Here is a 16,003-nt window from a genome sequence, read left to right as displayed (position 1 = left end):
AATGATTGGGTTTACACTCCAGAGGGGTGATAATGATTGGGTTTACACTCCAAAGGGGTGATAATGATTGGGTTTACACTCCAGAAGGGTGATACTGATTGGGTTCACATTAATCCATTGAACACTGAGGTGTTGATGTTGTATGAGTTCTCCTGGAATATTGATTTGGCGTTCAAAGGAAACATTTTAAAGGACCAGGAACAGTGTCATGTCATATAGATTAGATGAAGATTATGTCACATAATTTCTCCACACTTATTTTCCTAACATTATAACTGTTCTGTTGTTCACACTTTGCTGTTTGTTGAGCTACAGTATTTGTTTCTGTATTCACAAAAAACGTATAGATTAAGAGTCAGCATCTGAATTCACTAAACCCTTATAGATTAGGTCAGAATCTGTATTCAGAAATCAAATCAAATCCACGTTTATTTGTCACGTGCGCCGAATACAACAGGTGTAGACCTTACAGTGAAATGCTTACTTACAGGCTCTAACCAATGGTGCGGGGAAAAAAGGTATGTGTGTGTGTGTGTGTGTGTGTGTGTGTGTGTGTGTATGTGTGTGTGTGTGTAGGTAAGTAAAGAAATAAAACAACAGTAAAAAGACATTTGAAAAAAGAGTAGCAAGGCTATATACAGACACCAGTTAGTCAGGCTTATTGAGGTAGTATGTATATGTAGGTATCGTTAAAGTGATTATGCATATATGATGAACAGAGAGTAGCAGAAGCGTAAAAAGAGGGGTTGGCGGGTGGTGGGACACAATGCAGATAGCCCGGTTAGCCAATGTGCGGGAGCACTGGTTGGTCGGGCCAATTTAGGTAGTATGTACATGAATGTATAGTTAAAGTGACTATGCATAGAAGATAAACAGAGAGTAGCAGCAGCGTAAAAGAGGGGTTGGGGGGGGGGCACACAATGCAAATAGTCCGGGTAAACATTTGGTTACCTGTTCAGGAGTCTTATGGCTTGGTGGTAAAAACTGTTGAGAAGCCTTTTTGTCCTAGACTTGGCACTCCGGTACCGCTTGCCATGCGGTAGTAGAGAGAACAGTCTATGACTGGGGTGGCTGGGGTCTTTGACAATTTTTAGGGCCTTCCTCTGACAGCGCCTGGTGTAGAGGTCCTGGATGGCAGGCAGCTTTGCCCCAGTGATGTACTGTGCCGTACGCACTACCCTCTGAAGTGGCTTGCGGTCGGAGGCCGAGCAATTGCCGTACCAGGCAGTGATGCAACCAGTCAGGATGCTCTCGATGTTGCAGCTGTGTAACCTTTTGAGGATCTCAGGACCCATGCCAAATCTTTTTAGGTTCCTGAGGGGGAATAGGCTTTGTTGTGCCCTCTTCACGACTGTCTTGTTGTGTTTGGACCAATCTAGTTTGCTGTTGATGTGGACACCAAGGAACTTGAAGCTCTCAACCTGCTCCACTACAGCCCCGTCGATGAGAATGGGGACGTGCTCGGTGCTCCTTTTCCTGTAGTCCACAATCATCTCCTTTGTCTTGGTTACGTTGAGGGATAGGTTGTTATTCTGGCACCACCCGGCCAGGTCTCTGACCTCCTCCCTATAGGCTGTCTTGTCGTTGTCGGTGATCAGGCCTACCACTGTTGTGTCGTCAGGAAACTTAATGATGGTGTTGGAGTCATGCCTGGCCATGCAGTCGTGGGTGAACAGGGAGTACAGGAGGGGACTAAGCACACACCCCTGGGGAGCTCTAGTGTTGAGGATCAGCGGGGCAGATGTGTTGCTACCTACCCTCACCACTTGGCGGTGGCCTGTCAGGAAGTCCAGGATCCAGTTGCAGAGGGAGGTGTTTAGTCCCAGGTTCCTTAGCTTGGTGATGAGCTTTGAGGGTACAATGGTGTTGAACGCTGAGCTGTAGTCAATGAACAGCATTCTCACATTGGTGTTCCTTTTGTCCAGGTGGGAAAGGGCAGTGTGGAGTGCAATAGAGATTGCATCATCTGTGGATCTGAAAGTGTTTCTGGGATAATGGTGTTGATGTGAGCTGTTACCAGCCTTTCAAAGCACTTCATGGCTACGGACGTGAGTGCTACAGGTCTGTAGTCATTTAGGCAGGTTGCCGTTGTGTTCTTGGGCACAGGGACTATGGTGGTCTGCTTGAAGCATGTTGGTATTACAGACAACATCAGGGACATGTTGAAAATGTCAGTGAAGACACCTGCCAGTTGGTCAGCACATGCCCGGAGCACACGTCCTGGTAATCTTGCTGGCCCCACAGCCTTGTGTATGTTGACCTGTTTAAAGGTCTTACTCACTTCGGCTACAGAGTGCGTGATCACACAGTCGTCCGGAACAGCTGATGCTTTCATGCGTGCCTCAGTGTTGCTTGCCTCGAAGCGAGCATAGAAGTGATTTAGCTGGTCTACTAGGCTCGTGTCACTGGGCAGTTAGCGGCTATGCTTCCCTTTGTAGTCTGTAATAGTTTGCAAGCCCTGCCACATCCGACGAGCGTCGGAGCCGGTGTAGTATGATTCAATCTTAGCCCTGTATTGACGCTTTGCCTGTTTGATGGTTCGTCGCAGGGCATAGCGGGATTTCTTGTAAATCTAACTCTTCCGGGTTAGAGTCCCGCACCTTGAAAGCGACAGCTCTAGCCTTTAGCTCAGTGCGAATGTTGCCTGTAATCCATGGCTTCTGGTTGGGGTATGTACGTACAGTCACTGTGGGGACGACGTCCTCAATGCACTTATTGATAAAGGCAGTGACAAAACCCTTACAGATTAAGTCATAATCTGTATTTACAAAACCCTTAAAGATTAATTTATAATCTGTATTTACAAATACTTTATAGATTGAATCAGAATCTGTATTTACAAAGACCTTATAGATTAAGAGTCAGAATCTATTTACAAAAGCATTATAGATTAAGTTAGAATCTGTATTCACAAAACCCTTAAAGATGAAGTCAGAATCTGTATTCAAAACTCTTGGCTATAAATGAAGTCAATACTATAACACATTTATAATGACCACTTCTTCTACCATGTTTTGGCAGCTCTCCCTGTTTCTAACGGTGTATAATCACTAAAAACAACTCTGAGGTGGAGGAAGATAATAGGAAAACATTGTAGTCTGTGCAGCTAGGGGAGCCATCTACACTACTGTGTTTGTCTCAAATGGCACCCTATTCCCTACACAGTGTAGTACTTTTGACCAGCCCATAGTTTTGGTAAGAAAGTAGTGCACTTTAAAGGGAATGGGGTGCCATTTGGGATGCCGACACTATCTGGGAGGTCACCCAACAACAGTACTCCATTCATTCTCCTTACACTATATCAATGATGACACACTGGATTTCTCTCTGTGGCTTCATCCCAAATGGCATAGGGATCTTTTCAAAAGTAATGCATACTATAGGGAACCCGGTGCCATATCGGACGCAGATCTTACACTATATAAAACATGCCAAACTCTCTAACTGTCTGCTATTATCCTCTTACGAAACTTGGTATTTAATTTCAGATACCTCAACAAAGCATAATAAAATTGTTCACTTGGTCAATTTTATTCAGGGCAATACGGTACTGTACGATGATGCTTGTCATCAATGTTTGGGGTGACAGGTGGCCTAGTGGTTAGAGCGTTGGGCCAGTAACCGAAAGTGTTGCTAGATCGAATCCCCGAGCTGACAAGATAAATATTTGTCATTCTGCCCCTGAACAAGGCAGTTAACCCACTGTTCCTAGGCTGTCATTGTAAATATGATTTTGTTCTTAACTGACTTGCCTAGTTAAATAAAGGTAAAAAACATGTTTAGTGGACTTTTATCCCTTCTTACTGGCATTATAGCTTGGTATTTGATGAAGTACTGCTGATTCAGCTTTAGCCTAGCCGCTGGTAAAGAGTAGTGCACTACATAGGAAATAGGGTGCAATTTGGGATGTAGACTCTTTAGCCCTCCTGTCAGCTCCTGTGGTGTGTGTGTGTGTGTGTGTGTGTGTGTGTGTGTGTGTGTGTGTGTGTGTGTGTGTGTGTGTGTGTGTGTGTGTGTGTGTGTGTGTCGACATGTTTAACTATACATATGGGGTCCAGACGTCCCCACAACAAAAATGTCCCAATACAAGGTCAAATGCTATTTCTATGTGATTTAGGGTTAAGGTTAAAATTGGTGTTAGGGTTAGAATTCGGTTTAGGGTTAGGGTTAGGAGCTAGGGTTTGTTTTAGGGTTAGGGTTAGAATCTAGGGTTGGTTTTAGGGTTAGGGTTAGGGTTAGGGCTAGGGTTAGTTTTAGGGTTAGGAGCTAGGGTTAGTTTTAGGGTTAGGGTTAAGGTTAGGTTTTTGGGTTAAGGTTTAGGTTAGGGTTAAGGTTAGGGTTAGGGGTTAAGGCCAATATTATTTTTAATGGGACTGAATTGTATGTCCCTACAAGGGAGCTGCGCCAGACCGTGTGTGTGTGTGTGTGTGTGTGTGTGTGTGTGTGTGTGTGTGTGTGTGTGTGTGTGTGTGTGTGTGTGTGTGTGTGTGTGTGTGTGTGTGTGTGTGTGTGTGTGTGTGTGTGTGTGTGTGTGTGAGAGAGAGAGAGAGAGCCTAATGAATTTAGATGCCTGTAGATTGGTAGTGAGAGGCACATCCATCATCAGCAGAGTATATTTTAATCAGGTTTCCTGCTGAGGCCTTAATTAGCGTTTTTACTGCAACACCTGCATTGTGTACAGCTGTTAGCTCTCACTTCTCAAAAACTTCCCTACCTCCCTACTTCCACACAGACCCACACACTTAGCCATCTCCCTTCCTCCACACAGACCCACAGACTTAGCCACCTCCCTCCACACACTTAGCCACCTCCCGCCTTCCTCACAGACCCACACACTTTGCCACCTCCCTCCTTCCTCACAGACCCACACACTCAGCCACCTCCCTAGAGTACCTACCAACATTACCTACCTACAGTACCAGCATGTTTTACTGCAACACTTACAGTGTACAGATGTTTTCTCTCGTCACTCTCCATCTCTCACTTATCAAGTACATCCAACTCCCTTCCTCCCTCCCACTGACTGACCTACCTATCTACTTAACCACCCACCCCAAGCCAGGCATTTGCTCAGGGAGTTAACCCAGGTCTTCATGTTTCAGTAAAGGCTATACTAATCACAAAAGTGTGGTTCACCAAACCTCCTCCGTTACGGCCACTTCTTTGCCTAAATATGGCCTCCCTGCTACACTAATGCCCTGATCCACTGTGCTGTGCCCCACTGCTGCCTCAGGTGGACCGAGGTGAAAGGTAGTGCCACTGTAGAGCTACAGCAGCTCGTCACGCACGGGTGGGCCAAGCAGGACCCTAGTTAGAGTCCTGCAAACACTGCTGACAAGGCTGCTGCTACGGGTCCTGAGGGAACAAGACTGTGGTCTCCACTCAGGTTACAAACCAGACCATATCTCGTCACACACAACACAGCTCTGCTGCTATTTGCAATTAGTGAAACGTGTCCTTTTTATGTACAGTACAAAACAATATACTTTTTTAAACTTTTATTTTAGCATGGAGTCCCATTGAGACCAAGGTCTCTTTTGCAGGAGCCCTGCATGACAAGACCAGCAGCAATTACACATAAACAAAGCGGGCGAGGCTGGGGGAACAAGACAGTGTTCTGAATGTCCTGGGGGACAAATACAGTGGTCTGAAGGTCCTGGGGGAACAAGACAATGGTTTGAAGGTCCTGGGAGAACAAGACAATGGTTTGAAGGTCCTGGGGGAACAAGATACTGTTCTGAATGTCCTGGCGGAACAAGACAGTGGTCTGAAGTTCCTGGGGGAACAAAACAGTGGTCTGAAGGTCCTGGGGGAACAAGATAGTGTTCTGAATGTCCTGGGGGAACAAGACAGTGGGCTGAAGGTCCTGGGGGAACAATATAGTGTTCTGAATGTCCTGGGGGAACAAGACAGTGGTCTGAAGGTCCTGGGGGAACAAGACAGTGGTCTGAAGGTCCTGGGGGAACAAGACAGTGGTCTGAAGTTCCTGGGAGAACAATATAGTGGTATGAAGGTCCTAGGAGAACAAAACAGTGGTCTGTCTGCATTAGTACCAAACATAGCTGCCTCCCTGAGTTTTCATGTCATTACACAGCACAGTGCTATACAGTAAAGCTAATTGAAAACTAAATAAATGTACCTTTTTACAAAACTATACACAAAGGTCAATAATATATGATTACTGTAGATACACATTCTTAAGTTCATATTTTTCTATATTGATTACTGAATACATATATTTTTGTAGGTTCCTTTAAAAAGTCAGAGTGTTGTGAAATTGCATTTCAATTACATTCAAATTATGCCCTTTTCAAAAGCTCTGGAAAATATGCCAGTTTTCAAAGGTTGAGGCTGCAATAGTTTATTCTGATACAGGTCTCGATTTATCTCAAGTTAATGTTTACATTCAAAAGAGGAAATGACATATGCTTTTCTCAAAGCGTTTTTACTTCTCCAAGTGATTGGGTTCTGCAAAAATAATTCTGACTGACACACACATACACTTCCAAACATGGGGTGCATACAAAATAGAACGCTTTAAAGTGTACTACCTTTGGCCAGTAGTGCACTATTTAAGGAATATTGTACCATTTCTGGTCATACACTTCCAACGACTGGCTGTGTTCTAAATGGCACCCTATTTACTATATACAGTAGTGCACTACTTTTGGCCAGATGGATGAACTGTTTCTCCCTTCCCTTCCCCTTTCCTCCCTCCACCAACCACAACAAGGTTGTGTACAAAAACAACGACGTGCGACTCGAGCTGTCCAGGATGGCCAAACTGGGTGATGCCAAGATGAAGGTTCATGGCATCGTGGCTTTCAAATGTGAGAACGTGGCAACCCTTGACCCCATCACCTTCGAGACCCCCGAGTCCTTCATAACTCTCAACAAATGGAACGCCAAGAAGACAGGCTCCATCTCCTTTGACTTCCGTACCACAGAGCCCAGCGGGCTTCTCCTCTTCAGCCACGGCAAGCCCAAACAGCCCCCCAAGGTGATTACGATATTATTTTATAAAATACTTTTACATTTTTTGCTTGTTTTCTGATATTATATTCATCCTGATTTCTTTTTTTTTTTACTGTGTGTTGGGATTTTACATGCTCTTTAAATAAAGTTTGATTTAATTGAATTCAAGGATTCCAAGAGCCCCCTGACGTTGAAGGTGGACTTCTTTGCCATCGAGATGCTGGACGGACACCTGTATTTACTGCTGGACATGGGGTCCGGGACCACCAAGACCAGGGCCGTCAACAAGAAGGTCAACGATGGGGAGTGGTACCACGTAGACTTCCAGCGGGACGGACGATCAGGTAATGATATTTGATTTTGTTGTCATTGGTGTTATGGATTTTGGAGGGGGCCATAGTGTCTTGATTTGAGTCTTTAATCATTCTAAGGTTATCCTGTTCAAATCAGATCAAATCAAATTGTATTGGTCACATACACATGGTTAGCAGATGTTAATTCGAGTGTAGCGAAATGCTTGTGCTTTTAGTTCCGACAGGGCAGTAATATCTAACAAGTAATGTAACAATTTCACAACAACTACCTTATACACGCAAGTGTAAAGGGATGAATAAGAATAAGTACATATAAATATAAGGACAAGCGATGGCCGTGTGGCATATGCAAGATGCAGTAGATGGTATAGAGTACAGTATATACAGTACATATGAGATGATTAATGTAGGGTATGTAAACATTGAAGGTGTTGAAGGTGACTGGTGATACATTTATTACATCTAATTATTAATTATTAACCTCTACCGACCCCCCCTCCCGGATCCAGGATCATCCTCATCAAAAAAGCTGACTAGCATAGCCTAGCCTAGCGCCACAGGGATATCATATAATATAATTTCATGAAATCACAAGTCCAATACAGCAAATGAAAGATAAAAATCTTGTGAATCCAGCCAACATTTCCGATTTTTCAAATGTTTTACAGCGAAAACACAATATATATTTATGTTAGCTCACCACAATAGCCAAACACACAACGTCATTTTTTCACCGCAAACATAGCTTTCACAAAACCCACAAATAGAGATCAAATTAATCACTAACCTTTGAACAACTTCATCAGATGACAGTCTTATAACATCATGTTATACAATACATTTATGTTTTGTTCGAAAATGTGCATATTTATAGCTACATATCCTGGTTTTACATTGGTGCCATGATCCTAACTGGCACCAAAAAAGCCAGAATAATTACAGAGAGCAACGTGAAATACATAAATACTCATCATAAAACATTTATGAAAAATACATGTTGTACAGCAAATGAAAGATAAAAATCTTGTGAATCCAGCCAACATTTCCGATTTTTCAAATGTTTTACAGCGAAAACACAACATATATTTATGTTAGCTCACCACAATATCCAAAAACACACCGCCATTTTTCCACCGCAAAGGTAGCTTTCACAAAACCCACAAATAGAGATAAAATTAATCACTAACCTTTGAACAACTTCATCAGATGACAGTCTTATAACATTATGTTATACAATACATTTATGTTTTGTTCGAAAATGTGCATATTTATAGCTACAAATCCTGGTTTTACATTGTGAATATGGCGCCAAAATGCACGTAATCTAACCAAAAAACTCATCATAAACTTTGCTAAAAAATACATGTTGTACAGCAAATGAAAGATACACTGGTTCTTAATGCAACCGCTGTGTTAGATAAAAAAAAAAACTTTAGTACAAAGTACAGCATGCAATAATCTGAGACAGCGCCCAGCCATTCTCCGCCATGTTGGAGCCAACATATTCCACAAAAATACGAAATAACATCATAAATATTCTCTTACCTTTGATGATCTTCCATCAGAATGCAGTGCAAGGAGTCCTAGTTCCACAATAAATCGTTGTTTTGTTTTAGAATGTCCATTTCTTCTGTCGAATTAGCAACTTTGGCTAGCCATGTGGAGCGCACATGTCCATGAACTCTTGGCGCATGGAACGAAAAATTCTAAAAGTCATAATAAACGTCGAATAAACTGGTCAAACTCAGTTGAAAATCCATCTTTATGATGATTTCTCATATGTATCCAATAACGTCCAAGACGGAGCATTTCGTTGTGTCTACCTAACCCATTTCAGAAAATAATATGGTGCTCTCTGGTGCGCAGCAAAATACTGCCACAATGGCGGACCTGTCACTCCAAAAGCTCTCATTCGGTCTCACATCAAGCTAGACACCCCATTCAACATTCTACTGCCTGTTGACATCTAGTGGAAGGCGTATGAAGTGCATACAGATCCATAAATATAAGGCAATTGAATAGGCAAGGCCTTACACAGACACCCATTTTCAGAATTTTCACTTCCTGTTTGGAACAGTTTTAGAAACTTCAGAGTGTTTTCTATCCGATAGTAATAATAATATGCATATCGTATGATCTAGAACAGAGTACGAGGCCGTTTAATTTGGGCACGATTTTTTCCCAAAGTGAAAACAGCGCCCCCTATTAAGAAGAAGTTTTAAAGTACAAGAGATTTGAGTCTGTATGTTGGCAGCAGCCACTCAATGTTAGTGATGATGGCCTTGAGATAGAAGCTGATTTTCAGTCTCTCGGTCCCAGCTTTAATGCACCTGTACTGACCTCCCCTTCTGGATGATAGCGGGGTGAACAGGCAGTGGCTCGGGTGGTTGTTATCCTTGATTATCTTTTTGGCCTTCTTGTGACATCGGGTGATGTAGGTGTCCTGGAGGGCAGGTAGCTTGCCCCCGGCGATGCGTTGTGCCGACCGCACTACCCTCTGGAGAGCCTTACGGTTGTGGGCGGAGCAGTTGCCATACCAGTCGGTGTAAAGCCCGAAGGTATGCTCTCGATTGTGCATCTGTAAAAGTGTGTGAGTGTTTTTGGTGACAAGCCACATTTCTTCAGCCTCCTGACGTTGAAGAGATGCTGTTCTGCGTTCTTCACCACGCTGTCTGTGTCGGTGGACCATTTCAGTTTGTCCGTGATGTGTACGCCGAGGAACTTAAAACTTTCCACCTTCTCCACTGCTGTCCCGTTGATGTGGATAGGGGGGTGCTCCCTCTGCTGTTTCCTGAAGTCCAGGATCATCTCCTTTGTATTGTTTGACGTTGAGTGTGAGGTTATTTTCCTGACACCACACTCCGAGGGCCCTCATCTTCTCCCTGTAGGCCGTCTCATCGTTGTTGGTAATAAAGCCTACCGCTGTAGTGTTGTCTGCAAACTTGATAATTGAGTTGGAGGCGTGCATGGCCACGCAGTCATGGAGGAACATGGAGTACAGGATAGGGCTGAGAACACACCCTTGTGGGGCCCCAGTGTTGAGGATCAGCGGGGTGGAGATGTTGTTTCCTACCCTCACCAACTGGGGGTCGGCCCGTCAGAAAGTCCAGGACCCAGTTGCACAGGGCGAGGTCAAGATCCAGGGTCTCGAGCTTAATGATGAGTTTGGAGGGTACGATGGTGTTAAGTGCTGAGCTGTAGTTGATGAACAGCATTCTTAGATAGGTATTCCTCTTGTCCAGATGGGTTAGGGCAGTGTGCAGTGTGATTGCGATTACGTCATCTGTGGACCTACTGGGGCGGTAAGCAAATTGGAGTGGGTCTAGGGTGACAGGTAGGGGGGAGATGATATGATCCTTGACTAGTCTCTCAAATCACTTCATGATGACAGAAGTGAGTGCTACAGGGAGATAGTCGTTTAGCTCAGTTACCGTAGCTGTCTTGGGAACAGGAACAATGGTGGCCCTCTTAAAGCATGTGTGTACAGCAGACTGGGATACGGATTGATTGAATATGTCTGTAAACACACCAGTCAGCTGGTCTGTGCACGCTCTGAGGACCCGGCTAGGGATGCCGTCTGGGCCGGCAGCCTTGCGAGTGTTAACACGTTTAATGTTTTACTCACGTTGGCCACGATGATGGAGAGTCCACAGGTTTTGGTGGCGGGCCGTGTCAGTGTCACTGTATTGTCCCCAAAGCAAGCAAAGAAGTTGTTTAATTTGTCTGGGAGCAAGACGTCGGTGTCCGCGACGGGGCTGATTTTCGTTTTGTAATCCATGATTGACTGTAGACCCTGCCACATACGTCTCGTGTTTTAGCCATTGAATTGCGACTCTACTTTGTCTCTATACTGACGCTTAGGTTGTTTGATTGCCTTGCGGAGGGAATAGCTACACTGTTTGTATTCGGTCATGTTTACGGTCACCTTGTCATGATTAAAAGCAGTGGTTCACACATTCAGTTTTGCGCGAATCCTGCCATCAGTCCATGGTTTCTGGTTAGGGAAGGTTTTAATAGTCACAGTGGGTACAACATCACCGATGCATCACCTTTGCAATAATAAACTCACGCACTGAGTCTGCGTATACATCAATGTTGTTCTCTGAGTCTATCCGGAACATATCCCAGTCAGTGTGATCGAAGCATGGAATCCGATTGGTCGGTCCAGCATTGAACAGACCTGAGCACGGGCCTTTCCTGTTTTAGTTTCTGTCTATAGGCTGGGAGCAACAAAATGGAGTCGTGGTCAGATTTACCAAAAGGAGGGCAGGGGAGGGATTTGTATGCATCGCGGAAGTTGGATTAGCAATGATTCAGAATGCTGCCAGCTCGAGTTGTGCATTCGATATGCTGCTAAGGTTTAGGGAGCCTTGTTTTCAGATTAGCTTTGTTAAAATCCCCAGTTACAATAAATGCCGCCTCAGGATGTATGGTTTCCAGTTTACATAGAGTCCAGTGAAGGTCTTTCAGGGCCGTTGAGGTGTCTTCTTGGGGGGGATTTACACGGCTGTGATTATAATCGAAGATAATTATCTTGGTAGATAATGTGGTTGGCATTTGATTGTAAGGAATTCTAGGTCATGTGAACAAAAAAACTTGAGTTCCTGTATGTTACGATTACATCACAATTCGTTAATCATAAGGCATACACCCCCGCCCTTCTTCTTACAAGAGAGATGTTTGTTTCTGTCGGTGCAATGCGTGAAGAAACCGGGTGGCTGTACCGACTCTGATAACATGTCCCGAGTGAGCCATGTTTCAATGAAACAGAGAAGGTTACAATATCTGATATCTCTCTGGAAGGCAACCCTTGCTCGAATTTCGTCTACCTTGTTGACATTGGCGAGTAGTATACACGGGAGCGGTGAGCGATGTGCCCGTCTACGGAGCCTGATCAGAAGACCGCTCCGTCTGCCCCTTCTGCGGCGCCGTTGTTTTGGGTCGCCTACTGAGATCAGATCCATTGTCCTGGGATTGTGGTCGGAACAGAGGATCCGCTTCGTGAAAGTCGTATTCCTGGTCATAATGTTGGTAAGTTGACGTTGCTATTATATCCAATAGTTCTTCCCGGCTGTATATAATTAGACTAAAGATTTTCTGGGGTAACAATGTAAGAAATATTACATAAAAAAACGAAATCCTGCATAGTTTCCTAAGAACGCGAAGCGAGGCTACCATTTTTGTCGGCGCCATCTTGCATCTGTTCCCTTGTCCACTGCGTGTAGACGTACTAGGAATTATGTCTGACTACTGAAAGCGTTTTGTATGACAACTGAGGGAGTTTCATCTGACAATTTAGTGACTTCCTAATATGGATGCCATAGTATTGATGAATAAATGAAGGCTACAGTCCCTCAAACAGTCACTACATAACCATGCTAGTTAGGAAATCCCAGTCCTCTCTCCCACTGTGTCGTCAGTGCCTTTCAGAACACCCAGTATTAGACGCAGACACACACACACACACACACACACACACACACACACACACACACACACACACACACACACACACACACACACACACACACACACACACACACACACACACACATTCACACACACATTCACACTCACACTCACGCTCACACACACACTCACACACTCACACACACACACACACACAGTCACGCACACACAGCCCCTCTGAGCCCCCAGTAAAACAGCTCTGTGGTCCCTGTTGATTTGCTTGTCTAAGCAGCAATTTGTTAGCGTGTGTTCTCAGCCAAGGCCCTGGCAATATCACGGTGCAAATTAGTTACGCCCCCTGACCATGTTTACTGCTCCTTCTCCACTAGTGGAAATTACATTAACTGTTTCAGTACTCCATGAAGCCACACAGAGCAAGGCCACACATACACACAAACAGACACACACACACACACACACACACACACATTCACACATGCATGGACGCACGCATGCACACACACACACACACACACACACACACACACACACACACACACACACACACACACACACACACACACACACACACACACACACACACACAAACACACACACACACACACACACACACACACACACACACACTTAACAGTGACACAAAAGTATAGAACTGACCTCATTGAAACATTAAGAAACACAATTCACTTCCTATATTAACAATGTTATAGTGCTTTAAAGTGATTTTGATTGTGTTTCTCTGAGTTTAGGGCTGGTAGAGCAATATTTGATTGTGTGCATATATGGGAAAATTACATGTAAGTCTGTAATATAAAAAATAGCCCTGATATAATATTTCAAAACAATGACTCTTGCTAAATCCCATACCAATTCCTTCCCCTTTCACCCCTCAGCCCTATATTTACTTATTTACTAATTCACTCGCCACTCAGCTCTATATTTACTCATTCACTCGCCCCTCAGCCCTCTATTTACTGATTCACTCGCCCCTCAGCCCTATTTTTACTCGTTCACTCGCCCCTCAGCTCTCTATTTACTAATTCACTCACCCCTCAGCCATAAATTACTCAGTCACTCGCCCCTCAGCCCTATATTTACTTGTTCACTCGCCCCTCAGCCCTCTATTTACTCGTTCACTCGCCCCTCAGCTCTATATTTACTCGGTCACTCAATCCTCAGCCCTAAATTACTCAGTCACTTGCCTCTCAGCCCTCTATTTACTAATTCACTCGCCCCTCAGCTCTATATTTACTCGGTCACTCGCCCCTCAGCCCTAAATTACTCAGTCACTTGCCCCTCAGCCCTCTATTTACTCATTCACTCGCCCCTCAGCCCTCTATTTACTAATTCACTCGCCCCTCAGCCCTCTATTTACTAATTCACTCGCCCCTCAGCTCTCTATTTACTAATTCACTCACCCCTCAGCCCTCTATTTACTCATTCACTCATGCCTCCGCCATATGCACGTGTCCCAAAGCCTTCTGAGCGAGTTGGTAGGGGCGAGGGCTTGGTTGTTTTTATCGTATTTCAACAACCATTTCATTATATCCAAGTGCAGCTATTATACTGCTAACCACCTGTATTTACCCCCAAATTTGATTAAAATTGAAACATTTGAAGAACACATGATACCGCTGCTCCTTCTCTCTCTATCCTATTCTAATTTCCCCCTGTGTCAGTAGGTGGTATGGGCTACTTAAACAGTGTGACCAGCTACAGTACCATCACAGATGTGGCCTTGTTCATGTTACTGACTAGCCCAGCGCCGAGAGGTGAGGAGGGGAGGCGAGCAGATGGGAGGGGAGTGAAGAGGAGAGGAGGAGTGGAGAAAAGGGGAGGGGAGGGGAGAGGGGGAAAGGAGAGAAGAGGAGATGGGAGGGGAGAGGACAGTAGAATCCCTGAAGCTGGAGACTCATATCTCCCTCACTAGCTTTAATCACCAGCTGTCAGAGCAACTCACAGATCACTGCACCTGTACATATCCCATCTGTAAATAGCCCATCCAACTACCTCATCCCAATACTGTATTTATTTATTTATCTTGCTCCTTTGCACCCCAGTATCTCTACTTGCACATTCATTTCTGCACATCTATTCACTCCAGGATTTAATTGGTATATTGTAATTACTTCGCCACTATGGCCTATTTATTGCCTTACCTCCCTTATCTTACCTCATTTGCACACACTGTATATATACTTTTTGTACTGTATTATTGACTGTATGTTTGTTTATTCCATGTGTAACTCTGTGTCGGACTGCTTCGCTTTATCTTAGCCAGGTCGCAGTTGTAAATGAGAACTTGTTCTCAACTGGGCTACCTGGTTAAATAAAGGTGAAACATTTTTTTTTTAAAGAGTAGCGTGAGGAGAGGAGAGAAGGGGGGAGGGGAGGAAAGGGGAGGTGAGGAAAGGGAAGGAGCGGAGCGTAATTTTTTTTATTGTCAAACACATTGTTTGACAGCTGTGAATTCATGTGTTTGGGAGTATGAGCACCTACTCACAAACACATTTCCCTATACCCTAGACACCCATCTGAACAACCCAGATACTAAGGAGAAGTCCCTATCTGTTTCATGGGCCTGCTGTAAGTGGCCTGTATGCAGCCAAAATGCGGTCAGAGACCTTCTAGAGCAGCAACGCCCCCTCAAGCTTCTGAGCCTGCCTGGCAGGGTTGGTCCTGCAAAGCCAGAGCCCCCTGATGGGAGAGCACAATATTCAAATAAATTCTCAAAGGTGCTACTATGGGGGACCATGTGTTGGTGTTTCAGGGTCTCAGCGGAAGGGGGTATATCTGACCTCCATCACCTAGGTTGTGACAATGGTTAATCAAATCTCCCCATTTCTGCCCAGTTTTGCAGGCCTTCTCATATAGCTGCAACTGTATATGCATTCATAATCAAGACCTTTTTTGAGTTGGGCTCTGGGATGGTGCAACTGTTGAGGATCTGATTCTATGGTTGTTATGAGGGAAATGGGTTGTGTGTGTGTGTTTGTGTGTGCGTGCGTGCGTGCGTGCGTGCGTGCGTGCGTGCGTGCGTGCGTGCGTGCGTGCGTGTGCACATGCGTGTGTGTATCCCACAACTGTTGCAAGGGAGTGAAAGATTTTAGGGACAATATAGGATGAATCACAATAATTGTTTGCTGAAATAATAATTGCTTGCCATAATGTCATTTTGGTAATGGCGAGACTGGTTTGAGGTGAAAATCCTTTGCATAAACTGCCAACATTACGACAAATATTAATAGCTAATTTTGGAAAATAAGATAAACAGGATTTTAAAA

At 44.4% G+C, this 16,003-nt stretch overlaps 1 protein-coding gene across 1 annotated transcript in view; it reads left to right on the top strand.

Annotated features, from left to right (window-relative positions):
• LOC120046020 (neurexin-1a-like) overlaps positions 1-16,003 on the top strand; it is a 683,076-nt gene that overhangs the window by 317,258 nt on the left and 349,815 nt on the right. The window contains exons 7-8 of the mRNA XM_038990933.1: positions 6,734-7,000; positions 7,145-7,319. Coding sequence (XP_038846861.1) covers positions 6,734-7,000; positions 7,145-7,319 — 442 coding nt within the window. The remainder of the gene's footprint in view (positions 1-6,733; positions 7,001-7,144; positions 7,320-16,003) is intronic.

The sequence above is a fragment of the Salvelinus namaycush genome, chromosome 4 (assembly GCF_016432855.1).
Source record: "Salvelinus namaycush isolate Seneca chromosome 4, SaNama_1.0, whole genome shotgun sequence".
Taxonomy (NCBI): Eukaryota; Metazoa; Chordata; class Actinopteri; order Salmoniformes; family Salmonidae; genus Salvelinus; species Salvelinus namaycush.
Note: the sequence above shows the minus strand (reverse complement) of the source record. Positions and strands in the feature narration are given on the sequence as shown.